The sequence below is a fragment of the Mchenga conophoros genome, linkage group LG13 (genome assembly GCF_057382185.1).
Source record: "Mchenga conophoros isolate Kocher_MC1m ecotype Shallow Benthic linkage group LG13, M_conophoros_male_GT1.1, whole genome shotgun sequence".
Classification (NCBI taxonomy): domain Eukaryota; kingdom Metazoa; phylum Chordata; class Actinopteri; order Cichliformes; family Cichlidae; genus Mchenga; species Mchenga conophoros.
Window position 1 is genome coordinate 7570162 of NC_140538.1, and position 21859 is coordinate 7592020.

General features: G+C 37.6%; 1 protein-coding gene across 1 annotated transcript in view; it reads left to right on the plus strand.

Annotated features, from left to right (window-relative positions):
* LOC146560777 (contactin-associated protein-like 4) overlaps window positions 1-11636 on the plus strand; it is a 78298-nt gene extending 66662 nt beyond the window's left edge. The window contains exons 20-24 of the mRNA XM_085296221.1: window positions 3768-3901; window positions 4118-4205; window positions 5541-5759; window positions 7597-7668; window positions 9484-11636. Of these exons, the coding sequence (XP_085152347.1) occupies window positions 3768-3901; window positions 4118-4205; window positions 5541-5759; window positions 7597-7668; window positions 9484-9680 (710 nt within the window). The 3' untranslated portion in view covers window positions 9681-11636. The remainder of the gene's footprint in view (window positions 1-3767; window positions 3902-4117; window positions 4206-5540; window positions 5760-7596; window positions 7669-9483) is intronic.
* The last annotated feature ends 10223 nt before the right edge of the window (window positions 11637-21859 follow it).

Consider the following 21859-nt stretch of genomic DNA (forward strand, 5'->3'; position numbering starts at 1 on the left):
CCATTACAATTGACACCAATCAATATTTTCAGGTCTTGTTCTCTGCTGTCGTAAAGAGAGGCGAGTGTGAAGTCGTACACCAGATTGATTAAACTATTCCTGGATCTGTTCTTTGACAGAAAATGTCATCAGCTTCATCCTTTTGGCAGTTTTAGCCCACACCACACACATTGAGATGATTCTGGGACCGTAAACATGGTTTGCACTGTATTTGAATTTTAGTGGAAAAGTCAGCTCGTGAAATTTATCTTACTAATATTCAGTGTTTTGTTATGAAGCTAATGTTGTCTTGTAGGCTAACAGCTGTGAGTGAACACAGGTTTTGAAAATCCTGATGCTGAAGAATTTAGAGCTTAAAGCATTGCATTCAGGGAGCTACAATAGTGAAAATTATACTGAATACAGCTTGAATGTGGTAGTATCATTACATAATTTACCATAATTATACTTTTTTCTTGTTTTAAAAAGGTTAGAAGGAAGGGGCTTGTCTTCGGTAGCTGACTGAAATTCCTTTTATAAGCCGTGTTTCCACTTTTACGCTTATAATTCGTGAAACCAGTTGTTAAATCAGTGAGGCTCCACCTTCACTTTCAACCATTTAATATCAGACTGCTGAAATGACAGAATTAATACCTCTTATTTCATCTTGTTTATCTAATAACTCCACCGCTGAGCACATGTGGTTAATAAGTACATAAGAGGTAACAGGTGCACTGAAATTTGGGATTCATTCGTGGGATATTTTAGCTACCTGAAAGCGGTAAAAGTGAAAGAGTGATTTGACTGTCTGTAAACAGACTTATTCTAGTTTAGACCCATCTAGTAAAAGCATGGAAATGCCTTTTCCCACACTTGAACTGTTATTTCTACAGGAAAATGTGTTTTAGACAGCATTTTATAGGCTTTTTTTAGGGAGTCTCTACATCCATTCGTGGATGATGATAAGAGCGGAAATTAGCCTCGGGCACATACAGATAATATATTTCTAATAGACTGAACAAAAACAATGTGCATGCAAATTTCTCTTTTTTTCCACACAGTTTTAGTTGTGAATCTCTAGAGTTTTATACTTCTGGCACCTGGTGTTGTTAGTGATGGCTGAACCTTTCATCTTCAGTATTTGCTAACTTTTTACCACCTACTAGCTTAAAGCTTGCTGACAAACTCTCTCTGTGGAGTAATTTCAGTCTGTCAGCTCAGCAATCACCTCCCCTGACTTGTTAATCGTGGTCATTACAGTGTGAACACACTTTATAACTGCCTTTGGCTCACTGCTGTTTCTTCACCTTTAATAAGCACGGTTCAGAAGCCAAACGGGTGTTAAAAGTATTAAATTGTTTAAAAAAAATTATTAGCAGAGCTGAAAATATGAATAATGCATGATTTGAAAGTTGGAACAGGTTTCTTTCTCACCCCCATTTTTTTTCTGCTGCTCTCACTTTGTCTCTCCTGTCATTGTTCTCATAAGCAAATTATTATTAAAGATATGCTGATATGAATAGGAGTAAACTAAAAATAATGTGTTTAAATTCGCAGTGGATGACGGAACATTTGCTTTTGAGAAAAGCCTGATCAGCAACACATCTTCCTACAACCAATGGAGATCAGTCATTATTCATTTAAAAAAGGTGTGAGGAAAATCAAAGTACTTCATGCTGTAGAGAGCCTGGCTTTTCCAAATACTGAATTATTTCGGGATATTTTTTGGATCATTGTTCAGTTGCTAATACCCTTGAAGAGCTAGATCTTTTGAATTAATATAATCTTCAATATATTCATGATTATATAATGAGGCATGTTTATGGAGAAAATTTGATTGGGTCTATTTTTAATATAAATAGGAAGATGGCTTTTAAAATGCTACAAACGTAAAAGGTTTATGTTTGGAATTAAGTCATGAAGGTTTGAAATTAGGAATTGTGCACTCACCGGCTGCTTAGTTACAGTTTTTATAGTACTGGTTAGGAATATGTTTTGTCTATAAAAATCTCTCAATTCTTCGTGACACCTTTATACTCCATTCTCATGCTAGGTTTGAACTTCAGCAGCAGAACTTCTAAAGCCCCCCTTATTTTAAGCACAGGCTGGAGGATCCAGAACAAGGACCTCTGGAGCATTTAACAAGGTTTAATGGAGTGAATAACACCAATATAGAGAGCTGTCAAAATGTCAAAAGAGGAAGCACATCAAGTAAATGTGATGAAAATGGCAACAGAGAGTGGACAAGGAGGGAAGTGGAAAAACCTTTGCAGAAGAGCAAAAAATCACTCAAATGTTATCAGAATCAGAATCAGAATACTTTATTAATCCCTAGAGAAATTTTGTGGGTTACAGTTGCTAAAGAACAGTAGCATTAACAATAACAAATTAGACTATTTATCAATATAATATGTTAATATATGAGGAATAGCACAATATATACAACAAATACAAGTCACCAAGTAATAAATATTCAGGGTTGACAGATGTGATTATAAATAAATATCAATAAATTGACAGCAACATTACAGAGTAAGAACGAGTATGTGCAAAAAGGATGTAACCATTGCTTGATACCACACTGATAGCAAAATCAAGGGGAGAGTAAGTGACACGACCGCATTATATATGCAACAGGTTGATGAGTGGATGAGATCAGGCAGAAACAACATAAACAGTTCTGAGACATGACAAAAACTATTTACTGGATGTAGACACTCCTCCACTTCATAATTTGCATCTAAATTTGCCATTTACACCTCAAGTTATTAGACACTGCAATTGAGACTTTTCTAGGGAAGAAGTGCAATTTTCATTAACACATAAGTGGAGGAAAGGAAATGTGAGTTTCCAGAAAGATGGCTCGAATAACTTTCAAAGCAAAAAAGCAACAGAGGATCATATAAACAATCCTACAATGAAAGCACACTATTATATAAATGAAGTTACTGATAACATTCACAGTAAAGTTGAAAAGGTAAACTGTGCATATTGACAGTGGTGTGTGAGTTTGAAAACAGAAAATGTAAATCTTGGCTGTTTTTGTTTCATATTAACCTCCTAAGACTGGAACTCTTTCATGGCATGCATTTTTAATTTCTCTTTGCTATTTGGGCTGATTGGGACCTGATGAATGTGAAAACAAAGAATTGCCTGATTTTTATTTTTTACCTGATTTTTGTTTCTGACAAAAATGATCCACATATGAGGACATTCATTTTAAATTTCAAAAGAACAGTGGCAGTATAATGTCCTCGTAAGTGGATATCAGGCCCCTGTGGGGCAAAATTTGTTTTTTTGGGTCTAGACAACCCAAAATGTGATGTCTACATATGTTGACGCCAGGTCCTAGGAGGTTAAGAATTATTTTTTTATTTCTTCTTCACCTTATAAAGTTCAGCATGCTCTTGAAAATGAGCATCACATAGTCTAGAATATGCATGAGATCCACACCAGCCACACAAAAATCAGTTGGTATGAAGGAATTCCAATACTTAATTTGGTATTTTAATATCTAACGCCAGCTTATTAAAAGAAAGGCAGGGACAATGAATCCACACAATGGACAGAGATGGCAAAGAGGAAGGATGCATGGCGGCAATGAAAGCTTTCTTTTTTGAATATAATCGGAGAAGAATATCTCTTATGTAAGGTGATTTTAGACAATATTTTCTTCAACTACAGGAGCTTTTGAAACTTCCCATTTAAACATGTATTCAATGTTATTCAGTCCTGTCTTTTGTGCCACACAGAAATATAGCAGTTTACTGTGCTGTTGCTAACCACAGATAAGCTAGAGGTGAGGTACAGACTGGACAGCAGCAAAGATGCAGAGATACTGAGGAGCAAAGTGAAGAACCTCGCCGACCGACAGCTGCATGTTATTACCATCAGTCGACTGGCAGACGTTGTCTCTATGCAGGTAACACACACGTGCAAACAAAAAGCACTCAACCCGTCTTCTTAGTCAATAATAAACAATAAGTCAGCCTCTGTCAGCGGAAAAAGCAACAGACAGGAGGTTTATGAAATAAAACCTCTCTGAAAATCAGTATTTACCAAAGTACTTACTAACTATTCAAGTGTTGGCGTTTATTTGAAAGCCCGTTTTGAAGGGAAACCTTTTATTTTCTGTCAGATTGACCAGAATCCCAAAGAGGACTTCAACCTGACATCTGGTGTAGAATTCAATGGCATAAGGTCGCTGGTTCTTGGCAGTGTGCACGGTAAGTGAGACAGCAAGGCCTTTCAGGCTGAAGAGCACTCAGACAGAATATTATTTTTTCTGCTATATCAGACAATAAGGCTTTCAAACCTTTCCTCACTGGTTCCCTCACTGGAGGCGGTGTTGTCTAGACTATAGGGTGTATACGACACAAGGTTTGCTTTCAGTTTTACTGCACAAAATGACAAGAACAAAACTCCTTCCAGGCCAGAAACAACTATTCCCTGCTGTTAACATAACACCAGCTTTACTACAACTTTACAACTTCATTAAGTGCTAACCATAGACAGTATACAAAATGAAAGCTGCTGTGACATCACCCACCGGTTCCTGAAAGACTGAGACGAATGTTTCTGCCATTGCAATCTTGGTTGCATTCAGTTTTCTGTTTTTGAGACTTCTAGATCATCTATGTATATTTTCCCCTTCTGAAAAAACTAAATCAATTGCTTAATATTTTTTAAAGGAATTTTTTAAAAAAAGCCAGATGCAGCAAAATACATTGCAAGTTAAATTATTTTTATGCAAATTCATCAGATGGCTTAATAAAACTTCTGTTTTATAAACATTTGAATTTTCTGGCAACTATTTAATCATTCAGGCTTTAAAGGGTTAAAGCTGTGTGTCCCGACTCCAGCCAAGCAGCTAAAGCTTGACTTTCAACAAGTAACAAAATCAGTGACCTCAAATGCACTAAGATTCGTTTCAGGGTCACGTCACAGGCAAAAAGTACAGAGGAGACAATGAGCCAAAGAACAGAAAAGCTTCATATGTGTCTTCATGCTTTCTTGAGTATTTTGGGACTTTTTTGTTTTGTTTTGTTGGATCCTCCAGTAACCTTGTTTTTGTTCCCAGCCATTTGTCAGCATTATTTGTCCTTTTTTTTTGTCTTTGTATAAAACATTTGATCATTTGTAACAACTAAATGTACGACATTAGCATCTTTAATAGAAGGTTCATTGATGCCAGTTTTTACCTCATAGCGAAACTGCATCAGTAACCTCATCATTGTCATCTTCTCCTAGTAATTATGAGTGCATTGTAGTGGAGTTAATAGACCTCAGACTATTTGGAAGAGAGAAAACCAGACACTGATTATTTGGTCAATACTCTAAATCAGCCGCTGCACCTACCACTTTGAAGCAATATTCTTTCAGCTTGTTTTCTTATTATCTGCTTTTGTTATGCCCAAAGTATTATTTTTCCTTTTTGTTCTTTAGCAGAGTTACAGTAGCACTGCTAAAGCAAAATCAATTTTAAAAAAGTGAAGTAATCACCATCCTTACTGTACATTTTATAAAACATCACAGTCTGTGTGCTTGTCTTTTCTCTATAGATTCTGAAGGGTTGGATCCGGACTTGGCTCAGATTGCTTCTCTGGGTTTCACTGGCTGTCTATCTGCTGTCTTCTTTAACTCCATCAGCCCTCTGAAAGCTGCTCTGCTCCACCCAAAAACTAGTCCAGTTACCGTAACTGGTCCGCTGATCCAGTCCATTTGTGGCTTTACTTCAGCCAACCTCTCTCATGCAACAGAAACCACACACCATCTATCAGGTAAGAGGGTTATTTCCTTGCTCTCTTTATTGGTGTTGGAGATTGAAGGAGATTGGAGTGGTGGCAATGATGGTCAAACTGTGTCTCCAACACAGTTTTGTTCTGTCCCTCGCATGGCTTCAGATCACGCAGAGAGAATTTCAGAAGCAGAGCATGTTGTCTGCATGGGGTCATCTGTTTTGAGAGTTGACTGGATTTTCTCTGCTGTTCCTGTATCTGACTTCCTGCTCCCCTTATCTGATTTGTTCAGCTTGAAATGGCTTACATAAAAAAATAGAGCTGGTGCTGTTTGCGTGACGCAGAGTGATTTGCTTTGAAATCACTGGCTGATTTCTTTTCTTTTCAGGTGCTTTTTATTTTTGTTTCTTTGGACACCTCAGTTTAGGCATCTAATTCAGGCCTCTTTACACTAACTCTGCATGTTGCAAAGTGTCAGTTAGCTTGTGCATGTGCATGTGGCATCAGGAGATCCTTTAAAAGCATCCATATGGGACGAGTTAAGAATGACACCACTGCTACTGCCACAGCAGAAATGCCAAAGGACACCCGAGACAGCAAGTGTTTTGCCAAATGAGAATGAAAATTAGAAAGGACTGGTGTGTCATGGGCAGAAAAAGTATTACTTACTTTCACTTTAGACCGTATATGTGTTTAAAACTATTAATACGTTTTGAAAATATAATATTGTGTCTCTACCAATGATATCTGAATTTCTAAAGCTGCACATCCTATTTAATGAGCTGTTGCTTCCTCAGTTGTGTTATATGCAGATCTGGAACCACGCATAACGACTAGGTGAAGACAATCTCGACGTTTCATGGGGCAATTTCTGCTGGATGATGGTTTTTCTGCATTATTCCTGCGACTAGGATAGTGTCAAACATCAGTTTTTTTATGCCAGCCTCTACAGATGTTCTTTTTACAATTGCAAATGCATGTGTCAGGGAAAGGAATTAAATGTAATGACATTATCCTGGTGGTTTGCATAATTAGAACATCATCCAAATAGCTTTGAATATCATCATAAATGCAATGTCTGGTCTCCCCCTGCAGATTTTCAAATAAACACTGCTACAAAAAAAAGAAAAGAAAGATGCTAAACTGCTTACCACTCAGACTTATCATGTCTCAGGTTTCTGCACAGCGGAGCAACAACAGTCATAAAGGTCATGTGCTATTCTTGTAAAAGTCAGCCTAAACGTATTACAGAAAATAAAGGCATATATTAAAACACAGATTTGTAGTTAGGGGACAACGCTTGGACATGTCTCATCTGTGAAAGCTACAGCATCCTCCACACAGGTCAGATAGTGAGTAGCAAACACATCCTCCAATATTTGTAATGTTCCTTTACCGCACAGCCACGGGATTATGTTTCCCATCAGACTCAAATAATTAATATTACTGAAATTCCTATCATAGGCACTTCTGTGTGGGTGATACCTCTCCAACTTCATGATGTGGATGACTCTAATGCTGTTGTGCACTGCAGTAACGGCTAGAAAATGAGGCAATTAATTTGAACCAGTGGTGAGAGTTTGCGTTGTCATATCCTTCCCCTGTGGTCACTCATCTAATCCACTCTGAAGTCCCACCGTAGATGATTCCCGTTTCCCCCTCTCTGCATTCTCTTTTCAGCATGTCGCAATATCTATTTTTCGCCTCACTAATGGCCATCCTTTGCTTCCTTATTTTTCTTTTTCTCTTATCTATTCTCTGTACTTTATTTCATCATCTTCTTTCAGTTCCCCTGTGATGCTTGTGCTGCAAATTCCCTCTTTTCTCTTTCATATTTTCATTCTCCCTGCACCTTTTCTTCTATGTCTCTGTTCTGCAGGCCAGTCTGGATCAGTGGGAACAGGTCAGCCTTTAGTGAATGCCATCAGGAGTGACTCAGCTCTCATCGGAGGTACTGTGGCAGCAACCTGTTTCAATGTGGCTCTGCCATTATCATCAATCATGAGACAGAAACTGTGTACAAAGCCAACGGGGATAATGTGATGTCAAGTCAGTTAATAGACAGTTTCAAACTTGTTCTCCTATCACATCTTTTTTCCTTTATTGGAATTCATTTATACCTTTCTTTTGACACACCTCAGTGCAGAGGAACTGGCATTGAAATGATGATTAAAACTGAACTGCATGTTGTGCAAATGAAAGCCCACAGCTGCCTCTCAAACAGCTTGACTGTGTCTGAATACACAAAGGAAAACATGGCTAATTAGAATACAAATTACGTTCGACTCCAAGTACAATTCCTGTCAGTTTTTGTTATTGCTAACATCAGTGTAGATACCTTCTAATAGCTCAAATTGCCCAGGGAGCCTGGAGAAAATGTGGACCCTGCAGTACTAATGATGAAGCAAAGCAATTTTGTTTCCTGTGTCTGTTGGGCCACTGACCACTCACCTTCAGATAGGAGTTTTATTTCATAATGTTTTGTTTCCAGTTTGGCTCTCCGGTGATAATTTATTCCAATTGAAAATAAGACAAAAGCACTCAATTGTAACCAGTTTAGTTTCCTGAATCTGCTTTCACTGTAGAACAGCAATGAATAGTTTCAGCCTTTTTCAGGAGTTTCCAGAGGTTGTGTGTGTCCTGCATTATGATTTGCATAAAGTAGTCCAGATGGTGGGCACATGCCATGAGTCTATAACTGGTTTTATTTCAATATGTAAAGGATTAAGAGAGTTGCAGTTATTTTTACAAGAAGAAATGTTAAGATGTATGCAAACTTGAAGAAACTTTTAATTTCAGCTTTGACAATTAACAGGTGTTAACAATTCATGATGCATAAAACGTTTTTTCTTTTGATCACATACAGTTCTGACATATTTTAAACTGTTGCAGGTATATTTTCAGCAACGTATTATAAAATAATATCTCACCTCCATGTTACACATATGGCTGGGTGTTTCATTAGAGACTGCTGCTCCTTTTTCTCCCGACTCTCTTTCCTTTACTGACAGCTTGTGTACACCGTACTTGTGGTTCTGATGAATTACGTAAAGCAAACAAAAGAAAATCATGACATCCTTAGAACAGGGTGATATGTGCTCTGGCTTTCTGTGGAAGTCTTGTGAAAGACAAAAAATATATACCAATGAGGCCAATTGAAATTTCCTGAAATGTTCAAAACTCAGTCCAATCCACAAATTGCTGGCTTGAGAATTTCACAAGTTTTTCATTAGACATGAAGAAAAAGCAGAAACATAGACTCAAACAGATTGTCTCTATGAACACTGACTTTTAGGGAAAATGCTAGTGTGATACCAAGAAATTATGAACAAGAGTTTTCATTTTTATCAAAGGCAAAAAAATATGCTTTGAATTTCAAAATTACATTTTTAAAACTGTTCCATTAACACTGTTCAGGTGTGTTAATGGAATTGTTCACTGTTCACTTTTTATTTTTGTGAATCAAATCAGAACTTTTTGATTGCACCTCATAGTTGCATACCCTGTATTTGCTTTTTTAAGTAAGGCCACCGTTGTCATATACAGTTTGCATGGAAGAAGTCTCCAACAATTCTCTATGTCTACAGAATTGGAGCCTAAGCTAAGGGATGTTCCTATTGGCTGCTTTAAGGCACTTTAGTATCAGCTTTTCAGACTGAGAAGTTACATCCACTGTTTATGTGAAGTCTATGGTTGATGTCCTTAACATATACTTATATTGCCTCTGCCATACTGTTATAACTTTGTCCATTTATTTGCTTTGCAGGTGTGATAGCTGTGGTGATCTTTGTAACCGTGTCTTCATTAGCCATAATGGCCCGATTCCTCTACAGGAGGAAATGCACATGTCAGCGCCAGGAAGTAAAAACAGTGAAACCCGAAGACAATCCAGAGTTGCCATTCAGAAGTCGGATCACTTCACAGAACGGTCCCACTGAGAACCAGAAGGAATATTTTATTTAAGTGACGGTTCAACTTGCTTCTGACCTGGCAGTGTTGGAGCTGAGGGGACAGACAGAGATAGAGATGCCTTGTCAAGCCTCAGTGCTTTACACAACAAACTGAGCCTGACTACTGGCTCAACAAGACAGGAAGACACAGACAGAAACTCATGTTCTTTCATTTTGTTTGCTTTGTTTTTGCTTCTATGGTAGTGTTTTTAAACTGAAAAACTGTACATAGAAAATGATGTAAATGTTACAATTCTGACTTTATATCAACCAATCTTGTGATTATTGAAAGAACAGGACAAGAACAGGAATGATGTTGATAATGAATGTCTGCTATTTTATCAGTGAGCTCAGTTCATTTATTTTAATGTTATATTTCATGGTGGGAAAGAAAAGTGTATCTGTTCACAATGAACATGTTTGTGTTCTCTTTTCTTTAACATCTGTTATTCATGCTTCTTTCATTGTTACACAAAGCAAAGTGTGGCTTGTATTCATTTTCTGAAATCTGTTATCTGAACAAAGGTGGAAACCACAGATTGGTAGAAGTTGAGGTACTGATTTAACTTCTTTGCTCAAGTAAGTAAAAACCAAAAGGCTTTGGTTATGTAAGGACATTGCTGACTATTTTGGTTCAACGATAGCGGACTAATGTCTTCATTTTCTCTCACGATGTCACTTTTCTCTAGCGCAGGCATGTCTTTGCTTTCCACTCATATTCCCTGCATATATGTTTTTCGTCTTTCATCTCTATCACATCTTTTTATATCACGCATGATAAACACCAGTAATGGATACACCACACTTCATTACTTCCCGCCTCCGGTTCCTATGAAGGCATTCCACTTTTTGTCCCAATATCATTTTTTTCCTTTTATCTGAAAGTCAGTTAAGTATGAACAACATTTTTATGTATCAACTGGCGCAGACCAAAGGACTATATGAAAAATGTATAACATAAATATTATATTTTGAGCCAAGTACCTCCAACCCACTCTCTGGCCAAATAAAAAACCCAAATTGCTCCTATAAGTTTCACCTTCATTGAAAACAACTTGTTTAGGTTTATCAAGGTTTGGTTTAACAACACAAGAAATATATTGCTGTACTATGTAAAATATTTTGTCAACCCATCACTCCACCCCAATCTCCTTTCTGTGGAAGGTTAGTGAGATTTGAAAAACCTCATCTAAATTCTTCAGTTTCTCTCATTGTGTTCATTGCTCTTAGCCGGGAATGGTGTGAAAATTAAATGTAGTGAACCGCTTGCACACACAGTATATGGTCATGTTTTTGCTGAGAACATTGTAAATTGTCTTTTTCTATGGTGTATTTTAAGCAAGGACTGGATTTCAGTTTTATTGTATTTTCTCTTTTCATCCCAGATGTCATTAGATTTTATTAGCTGATTCAGCAGCATCTTCGTGTGCAAGTTAAAAATTTTCATTAAAAAAGTGAGTAAATGACCCCTACGATAAACCCGAGTTGAACTGAGGAGAAGTCGTGGAAGTGTGTTTCAGTGATGGCACCAAATGCTTGAAGACGATGCAGGGCATGCTGGGAAAAACGACATAGCTTTATCACTCCACTACATGTAGAAGCATGCAGACGGGCCTGGAGGATGTGGATGTAATGAAGAACAGAAGACCAAATAATAATGTTGATTAAATGCAAAACCACAGACTAAAGAGGACACTGAATCAGTTTATATAGTGTGAACTCTTTAGTGAATGTCGTGTTGAGTTGTTTTGAAGAGTACTTTTCAAGGTGGTGTTGATAGGTTTGGTTCTCTTCTAGTAGTGCTTCACTTCTGAACTATAGCAGCACAATCCTTTTTAATCGTACTGAAGGTTTACTGTGGTGTTAGTGAGTTAGAGTGACCTGCTGTTAGAGTTTAATTTGTACAGCTATTTTAGTAACAAACACGGTTTTTTGTCCTTGAATTGAAAATAAATGATCTTTTTCTGAAGTGGCTTTATCTTTTCTTTCACCTGAATTATAACCCTGCAATTTTATTGCATTATTAACCTTTTTGTTCTGTTACTGAAGCTGTAATTTTTCCATCACTGACTCCATTAACATGAGCACAGTCTCTGCAAAATGGTACAGAGTAGAGTTGAATCGATGAACATGAGCTTTAGAGCTTGATCAATGAGCGGCTTTTAGTACTTGCAAGACGCTCCATCAATTGAGATTTAGACAGCTAATGTCTGAATCAATTATTTCTCTGTTAAATTAAGTCGAAACAGCAAATTTAATTACCATACATTTACATCTCTGAATGTTAGGCTCTATAAAAGTTAGGTGGGACTTTTTCTTCGCCATGTGACATTTCTAATGGATATGAATATGCATCTATCTGCAGAGAGGAGATAACTTCACCGTTTGCTGCTTTGTGATGCATTCAGGTGCAGAAGATGTCGATGTGCACCTAGCCTCTCTCCGAGCTATAACAATAACACGTGAACACAAAGCTTTGACATGACTGTGCTTCCCACGATTGCTGTCCACCTACTTTGTATGCACTCACACACATACACACACATGCCATGACGATTCAGGTGACAGCAGCTGGGTGGTTGTCAGCAGGTATTATTTACAGGAAGAGACACATCGGTGCCTCTAATAGCACCTCATTAGGGAGAACAAGAAAAGGACTTGTTGTAATGACACATGCTGCGGCACTCGGAGGGAAACAAATCAGATCACGAGTCAAGATTATTGTCAGTTATTTGAGGTAAAGCAAGTTTTCAGCAATGTGTGAATGCGTGACAAGGCTGATGTTATTCTGATTGCTTAAATTAGATTTGATGATTACCTAAGGAGATACTGACACCAAAACTGTGAGTTTGGTTTGGTTTGAGAAATTGCTATTGTTTTTGTAAGCCAATGAAGCAGATGGAATCTGATTTTCTAAGAAGGCGAGGGAAGAAAAACAGAATCGACTATTATTGCATGGTGATGGAAAGACTGTCTAAAAGCTTTTTTTAAGCTTTAATTTAATAGGGACAATGTAGTTTAACACTGGTCCAAAACAGAGCATGGAACTGATGTACTGCACAGAGTTTACAAGTATTGCTTTTTTCCAACTGTGGTCCCCTATTGGGCTTTTGTATACATAGTACACAGATAGAGAAGATTTACAGTGTTTAATTACATAAAGCCAAAATACACCATATTCACAAGACCATTGTGATACCAATCATCTCTGATTGGGGTTTTAGGTTTTGTCAAGTCAGCAGTAATCTCCTCAGACACGCTTGGGAAGTACTTAAACTGTAAAAAGCAGTACATTATATATACAGTCTGGATTACAGACAGCCATGTGTAATTTGTATATCTCATGGGAGTTTACCAATATAAACTCACTTACTTGTGTAAAAATTCCCATCATCATAAATACCATCATCACTGACTTTGTGTTTCTGCATGCACTGTAAACATGAGGGAGAAAAGGGTGTCCACAATGTGCGTGCAGGTTTTTGATACTGTAAGAATCTGCTGTTGACAGACTCGAGATCCTGCTGTGACTCGTGTCAGCTGGTCAGCGATGTTAAAGAAACCTCGCTGACAGCATGCAGACCTTCTGTGCTTGCACACCAACAGTGATGTCATTGGGGTCAGCAGCACGCAGGCCACAGGCGGGACTGCTCAGGCGAGACAATTTTTGTGTGTGATGATTTTGTGGCTGAAGAAGTCAACGGGGACACAATGAGACAGGGACCACGAGAATCATAGGAACAGCTGCTTCTTCTTTTTCTTTCTTTAAACCTCCACCACATTAGTGACCACAGCAGGGTTATTATTCTGTCCTCCCTTCTTTTAACTTCTACTTTTCTGAATTGTGTGATTGCAGCACCCGTGGGACAAATCACACACCGGTTCCCATTGATGTCCATTCTTCATATAAGATACTGACAGCAATATCACCGCCATGTGGCCTCTTAAAAGTGGATGTAAAATTAGCGCATGCAAAATTATTTCGTGGTTACAACCTGCAGATCAAAACAGCATCATAACTACCTGCCATTTACTATTTTTGCATTTGGATCGAGTGCTACTAGCTTATCATTAATCTTTTTCTCAGTCTTTTTGCACAACCCACTGTCATTGTTTGTTTTGCACAACCACCATCATTGTTGCACTTTCTATTGCACTGGTATGTCTGCACTGTCTTGTGTGTGTATCGATCTGTTCTGACTGGTGTTGCGCTGTTTTTGTTTTTTGCATTTTTTGCACACTTGCAATATATGTAGTCCTGTGCTGATTCTCTGTTATATATTATATGTAGCACCATGGTCTTGGAGGAATGTTATCTCGCTTCATTGTGTACTGTAACAGTGCACATGTTTGAAATGACAATACAGCCACTTGACTTGACTTGATCTCTTATCTTTGGGGCAGAGCATGATGGGTTGTCAGCTAACTGGATGGTAAATGGCTCTTCCAGGCCATATATCATATCATTTGTGTTTAGTGTTGAATAAAATTGAATTAAATTGTTTGGATTGGAAAATGTGGCGTATAGATGTGTGTATAATTCGTATTACAACTGTTTCTTTGTTTTTTAAACACAATTACACTGAGCCTGAAGTATTCAAGGAGCTGCAGTTTGTGGGACCTCAACACTGGCGGTTCAGTTGAATTTGTGGGGACTGACTCACTTTTGGAGCTTGCCTCAAGTGGCCACTATGTAACTACTGGAATAAGTGTAACCACTTTAGTAGCAGTCCCACACGTGATTCACCATGTTCAGTATTAAATTGAAGAGCTTGTATTTTGGATGTTTTGCTGATGCAGATGGTGTTTGTTGTCTGTCTCGTTTGGCTCTGTAACATTTTTTTCCTCAGTCAATGACTTGTTTTTATTGAGAGTTAATTTAAATGGCCCTTCTGAAAGTCTAACAGTCTTTTATGGTTTATAGAAATGGCCCCAAACTGCAATGAGTCTTTGGGGAATATCTATGAGATTATTTTATTTGAACATCAGATGCATAGCTGAACTGAGATAAAACTGAGCTTGGCTGCAATGAAGAATGAATATACCCAGGGGATGTCACTAATCTGTAACTCCCAAATAACAGCTCTAGAGGACAACTTTTAATCAGAGTGTTTGAAGATGTGACTGAGTCTCTTTGTGAGTGAAAAGCACAAGAAATGGGTGGTTTTTTTTAAACAAAGTGGATTTAGCCACAAAAAATATTACTTAGAAACAGCTGGTTTCACAGGATTTCTTGTTAAGTGTGACTTGTAAAATTATATATATATATATGTGTATATATATAGTAGGGTGGGGTGCACTTACTTACTCACTCAAGTTTGTGAGGAAGTGGAGTCCAATTTTTTGTGCGGCACGCCCTTTTGTGTGGACCTGAAAAAGAAACTCTGGGTTAAAGAAAGTTGATGACCACCAATGTGATACCACTTAACCATACTATAACCAGAGATTTAGCCAGTTAACACAAAGCCTGGCTTTCTTCATCATGGATGAGATCATTTGTCATTTCATGGACATATTAACAACATCATTGTGAACAAAAACAAAACTATTGGTCCTCATCACTGGCTCTGTCCAAATGTTGTAAAAAATTTTGGAGGGTAATTCAAACTACAGCAATCACACATCTTTGCTGGCTTGGGTTCCTGAAATCTCAAATGAATGCATAAAACTTATCAGTGCTTAAACAGATCCATTTGCAAATGCATTATTCATATTCCTAAGGTAACCACAAACATTTTTGAAATAGCTCAGTCTTTGATTGCTTACTTCAAAAAAGCCCCCTTGCTTCTGAGTGGATGAATACATTGGCCTTTTGCAGAGCTGTTGCGCAAGACAGGTCAGGACTAATTAACATTTCTAAAGATCCTGCTCACCTTTGTTTAAAGATGTTTTAAAATACATTTGCAGAGTTAAATTTTCCCAAGTTTCTCCTTGTTTTCTGTTTTTACACAGTACAAACTTAAAGTAAACTCTGATTTGAAGATGTAGCTTCACAACAGCATGTTCAAAGCTCATCCACTTCCACATCGCCTGTGGTAGTAACATAGTGAAACTTGGCAAGCAGCTGTAATCAGGTCCGAGTATTTGATCAGCAGCTCTTCAATAAAGAAGACTTTATTGAACAGACTGAATTCTAAAAGCAGTAAAAGTTCAGTTTGAGTTTATACTTTAAAAATGCGGTGCAGTCAGTTCGGAGGTGGTAGACTCAACTTTTGACAAGGAGAATGGAGTTCAGCTCTCATCTGACATCAGTATTAAGTTTTGGTTTCAGTTCCTTTTTAAGCTTTCCAAAAGTACTTTGTGTGGTTAGCAAAAGATCTGGTCTGAGTTCAAATACACTCTTTTTACAGAATATAAAACATTCAGTGGCTTTTGTCCCACAGTGAAATGAAAAGCTGATGCACACAAAGATCTATATTCTAGGCGCTGCCATGTGTCTGTGCCTTTTAAAAGTCAGCGCACTGTTGGTCTGTTTGCCCACCCTAAGTGACTTTCTAACTCTGTCGAGTTTAGGACTTTTTCACATCATGTTATGCTTAATTTATGTCACTGCAGTTGTGTCTAATTTCATAGATATTACTCTACACAATGCCTACTACTTTTCATTTCTTTTAATAATCAGTTTCAATTTAATTATTCACTTCACTTTAAATAACACAACCCACTACGTCAAAGCACTTGAAAGTGGGAAGGAAAAACCTCCTTTTAACAGACAGAAACCTCGAGCAGAACCAGGCTCAGAGTGGGGTGAAGGGAAAGATGGAAAGAGTACAGACCAAGAGAGACAGGACAAAAGACACAATATACAAGAGATCCCAAGTTTAATAATTACTAATGATTAAATATAGTAGTGAAGCAGAAACACACGGGAAGTCAAAAAGAACTATATGATGTTTAGGAGCATTTTTTGGATGAACTTGTAATGTTACTAATTATCATTTTATCACTGCCTTCCACAAAAGTAGTCAGGGCACCTCTGCACAAGCTTGATTCACTCATTACAAAACCGTCTCACATGACTTTTTGTAACACCGACTAATTGTGTTATGTGCATCAAGTGTGTGTCTACATATCACATTTTCAGTCATGCAAATATTCATTAAACACCGATAGGAGGTTCAGAGTGACGGTATGCTCGCAAGGGGACGTTCCAGCTCCACCACGGTCACCCACACGCAGTGATTTTCACTCTGCATATAATCGTCTTTGCAGCAGCATCTGTGTTCAAGTTACACCTCTCCATACATATTTATAACCACTCGAGAGACAGCTGGGTTATGTGCTAAGTTTCCTCTCCTCTGCTGTGTAATTATTCAGTCTCGGTGGCTACAATACATCAGTAATGCTGTTTATGGCTCAAGGTCAGGGCCAAATGTCCACAGAGATGAGGCGGTGATGGATTACTGCTTTTAAGAGTGTTGAACTCTGTGGAACAGTGACAGATTTCAGCAAATCAAAAAAGACATTTTTCTCTGAGTCATTTTATTGACGCCTCAGACCTCTCAAAGTAAAACAACCTAAAAGTTTTCCTGTGTGTGCCTTCATTTGTCTTTTACCCAATCTGCTCCATCTAGATAATCAACAATCTCTTCAATTGTACAGAGCGCTTTAGTCTCTGAGCTCACTGTTTGAGTTTACATGTCCACCTGAAAGCAAAAAACGCTAAGCTTTGGAAAACACAGTCTGTGCAACCTGTTCTGTTTTTAAACACCACAAAGCACAAAGATAATGTGGATAAATGTGTAAAAGGTATATTGTTCGTGGTGCAGGGTGTATTGTGGTGGTGATTGTTGTTTGTGTTGGTTTTAGCATGTGTCTCTTTGCAGATTTGAGCATGATAAACAGTCAGATTCAGCATGGCGCACTGTTCATGCATTAAAAAAGTTCTCTTTGGTTTCACTGAGCTTCTAGTGCTCGTTCTTTTCCTCTTTTTAATTAGGCTAAGTTCTTTATTCTTGAGTCTTTGGTTTTTCATTTGACTTGATGATCAGTCTAGTGATAAAATTGAGTTTTGTAATCGTGTTTTGGTTTATGGTTTAATTTTTTTTTCTCTAAAAAGAAGAGGAAAGAAGACAATGGATGGATGGATGGATGGATGGATGGATGGATGGATGTTTTACTTCCCTCAGTGTTCCTGTCTGTCTTGTCTCTTTGTTTTCATGTTCTAATGCGAGTCTTCTTGTTTACATACTCCAAGCAGGTGTCTTTTCTGTTGCTTCTTGTTTTACTTTGAAGATCAGCCTTCTATGTCTGTCATATGTCTATTATGTGTGCACCTACATGTGTTTATCTTTTTCATCTATTAATATTATTACTATTAATAATAATGTTTTCTTGTTTTTTAATGAGTGCCATGGGGATTGACGATTTTTATTCTGTTGTGCTGGTTACAATGACAATAAAGTTATTCTATTCTAGTCTAGTCTATTCTATTTTATATCCTAATTTACCTCCTGTCGTTGTAATCCATGATTCCTAATTGTTCCCCGTCTGTTAACTGTGTGCACCTGTGCCTAATCGGCTGTCTCCACTTTCCTAATCAGCCCTCTGTGTATATATAGTCCTGTGTTACCCTCACTCTCTGTCAGTGTCTCTTGTGCACAGCTGGTTTCTCACTGCCCGCTGACAGTCTATGACTTTTATACTTTTGTTACGTTCACATTTTGGTTTTTCCTGCATGATAGATAGCTTGATTTCACTGCAATCTACAGTGTCCGGCGTTTGGTTCCCTACTCCTGCACTTTATCTGACTAAACCTGTTGGAATTACTTGAAATTATATTTGCCTGTGATTTTAAATCACTCTCTCAGAATAGTTTACTCTAATCTGACTAATGTAATCACTGTTTAAATAAAAGTAATTGGCCTAATGTGTCATTTATACTATAATTGTAATTGCAGTGTTTGCCTGAATTCAGTTTTGTTTCTTTGACCTCTTTTATGAGCTCAACATTTATTACTTTTGTAAATATAATTTTGGGAGGGGGTTAAATAAATGAAAACCATATTTTTCTAATAATTCCTGGGACTCCTCCTGTTTTTCAACTCGGTCCATCACATGTGGTCACATTATAAATAGCTGGGAGTCTCTGCTGTTCCCTCACTTTGAGTAGTTTTGCATTGTTGCTGTTTGATGCTGCTTTTGTAGAAATAACCCAATTCTTACTTTCTTGGAAGGCTTCCAAGAAACAGGTGAATTTGTCCTGGAAACAGAGAACACTGTTTCAGTTGGGATGACTTGGATTTGATCTGTAACTTCAGCTTGTCACAAGCTTGGATTTATTTTGGTGGTTATCATTTTTTAATGTCAACATTGCTTTTAACATCACAGGACATTTGAGCTGTTGGGCAGATAGCCTTAAAGCAGATCTGCTACTGCTGTGCTTTTTGCTTTGCCTCCTTTTTAATTTTGTTTTGGATGTTGATGGACCTGGGTACGTGTCTTGAAACCGGTCAGGTTTTTTTAAAACAACAAATATTTACACATACATCTTTGTGTGTTATATGAAAGGCTTTTATTGTTTTTAATATATTAATTTTGGATTATTTTAGAGCAGTTGGTGTGTGGTTAACAACTTCATAGTACTAATAGTTACTTTATTTGCTTTAAACAGCACATTAGTTTATTTTTGGTTATTTTGAATTGTGTTTTTTTATTGTTAATTTGTTAGACTACTGGAAAGAGGCCCTTCTTATAGCTGCTGATCACCACTCTGCTCCTGTCATAGAAAGAATGTATTTGATGGTTTTTCTTATGTTTTGGATATACAAAGAACACCTCTTTCTCAATCCACACTAGCAATGTGTACCTAATAGTAAAGTGTCTAGTGAGAGTATACAGTTGTGATGGTGTTATAGTCCACACAAGTTATATAACAGCTGGGTAACATTTCATTGATGAATATGTGTGTGTATGGGCTACAGGTTTGTGTTTAAAAAAAATCTCCAACTGTTAAGCTGTGTTGTGGCTCTATTTTTTTTTCCTCTTTTTTTATTTATATATATATATATATATATATATATATATATATATATATATATAAATTTATTTGTTCTTTTATTTAATTGTTACTTTCCAAAGTTTTTAAAAGCACAACTCAGGACTAACATGAGAGCCACACAGATAACACAAACATGCAGATCAGAGGTAGAAAGTTGCCAGGTTTCCACAGAGGGTGCTTTTTATTGTGGGTTAGTCATAAAAATGATGCAGAAAAGTTAGACTCGGAAAATTCTGCTGCCTCAGAAACAGTTTTTATCAAATTTTTGAAATGGAAACTCATTTTCTTTGCATGCTGTTCCATACACAAGCGTACCAACACAGAAAATGGCATCTTATAACATCATTTTATTCTCATTTTGATATCTGCACATTGTATATTAAGCGTTAACATCTATTCTCAGTACGCAGTTAACACTTCCAAAGTTAAAATTTTCATGTACTCCACAGATTACACCAATATCCCAGTTGATGGAAAAAAATCAGGCTCCATCATTATTGTTAAACCAAATATTACATTTTCTACCCTGAAAAGAAAATGCAACATCTTCATTTTTGGTCAGAAATGAGTTTTGGACCGTGTTCACTAATGTCTGTGTTAGACACAAGAGGATGAACGATAAACAATAATCTTGCTTGCTCAGTCAACATATTACATTCTCTACTTTTGGCTCAAAGTACAAAAACAAGTTCATTTCAGCTCCACACTGAACCGTTGTTACGTCTTCTGTGGAGGTTATATTTTGTTAGCACGACATCTCAAATGTGAACATTTTAATTAAATTTTGTTGTAAAGTTTATCTGTGGATCAGGAAAGAAGTGATGTTGGTGTGTTTGTGCGTGAGTGCACACAGGTTCAATAAATATTCATGATTTCTGCTGAACTTGTTACTGAAATAAAATTGGAGTGTGTGTGTGTGTGTGTGTGTGTGTGTGTGTGTGTGTGTGTGTGTGTGTGTGTGTGTGTGTGTGTGTGTGTGTGTGTGTTCTGATTCAGAATTATCCAACACATTTCTACCAGTTTGTTTGCTTTTTTTAAGCACTGGAATACAAAACACTTTTTCTTGTTGTTTGTTTGAATTAAGAAGCTTTCTAGGTTACTGTATATGTGTATATATCCTGTGTTGGGTGCCTTAGGGAGCTTTGCTGGTACAAAACATTTTATTTTTAAAGCCATGCCATCTGCATCTTTCTGTGTTTTGTGTAAATGCTATGTTAAGCTATTTTAAGCAAACGTTTTATTCCCAGCATGGCAGACACTGCCATTCATCAAAGTCACTGAAATGTCATACAACTACAAGTTTCACCCTTAGTATCTATGCCATGGCTATATGCAGCCCATTCTTTTGTGAAAGCCACTGGCTTTAAACTAGGAAATTTTTTGCGTCAAAACCTGGTCAAACAGAAGTAAAAATCACGTGGAAAATAAGTGAAATGCACAGATGCCTAACATAACGGTTTCAGCAAGAATAAGGAAGAAATAAGAGGCAAACACCATATGCAACACTTCCAACCTTGTGATGCAGACTTTATTTCTTTAAAATGGCGCTATTATACCTCAGGAAATCTAGACTCTGGTCCCCACTGTATCACGAGGGCACCAAAGGAGCCTTTTATAACAAGGAAACACAGCATTACTTTGGTCCATGGACAGCTGCAGACAAAGACAAGCAGGTGTTCTTTGTGTAGTACACTTTTTGTGTTCCCAGAAAGAGGCACACCAGGGTCACTGCCATAAATGTTTTTAGGGGTTAAAACACATGACTTGCCATGTCTAAAGATTTCGCATTAATAAAAGCTCCATGTGTAAGAAGTCTTTTAACTAAATATCAATAAAAGCATTTCTGAAACAACACAGCCTGTCTTCACTTAAAAGGGTGAAGACTGGAGGTGGTGCAAAGAAACACGACTTACAGCTGACCGACTGAATGGAGTTCAAGTCTTTTTCACCCTTGAGCTTGCGCAGCTTTTCAGCTGCCTCTTTCAGCTCAGCACAACACATGCAGTACCTCCCGTCAGGTCTCGGCATCCCATTGAAATAGGGAATGCATGATATGGTGATGGAGAACAGCTGTGTGAGTCAGCCTCCCCTGACACCCCCCACTACCTCACCCCTCCCCTGCAGCTGAGCCACAAACCACACCCCACCACAACAACATGCTGTTGGGTAGATAATTCTATTTAAAAAGCGCT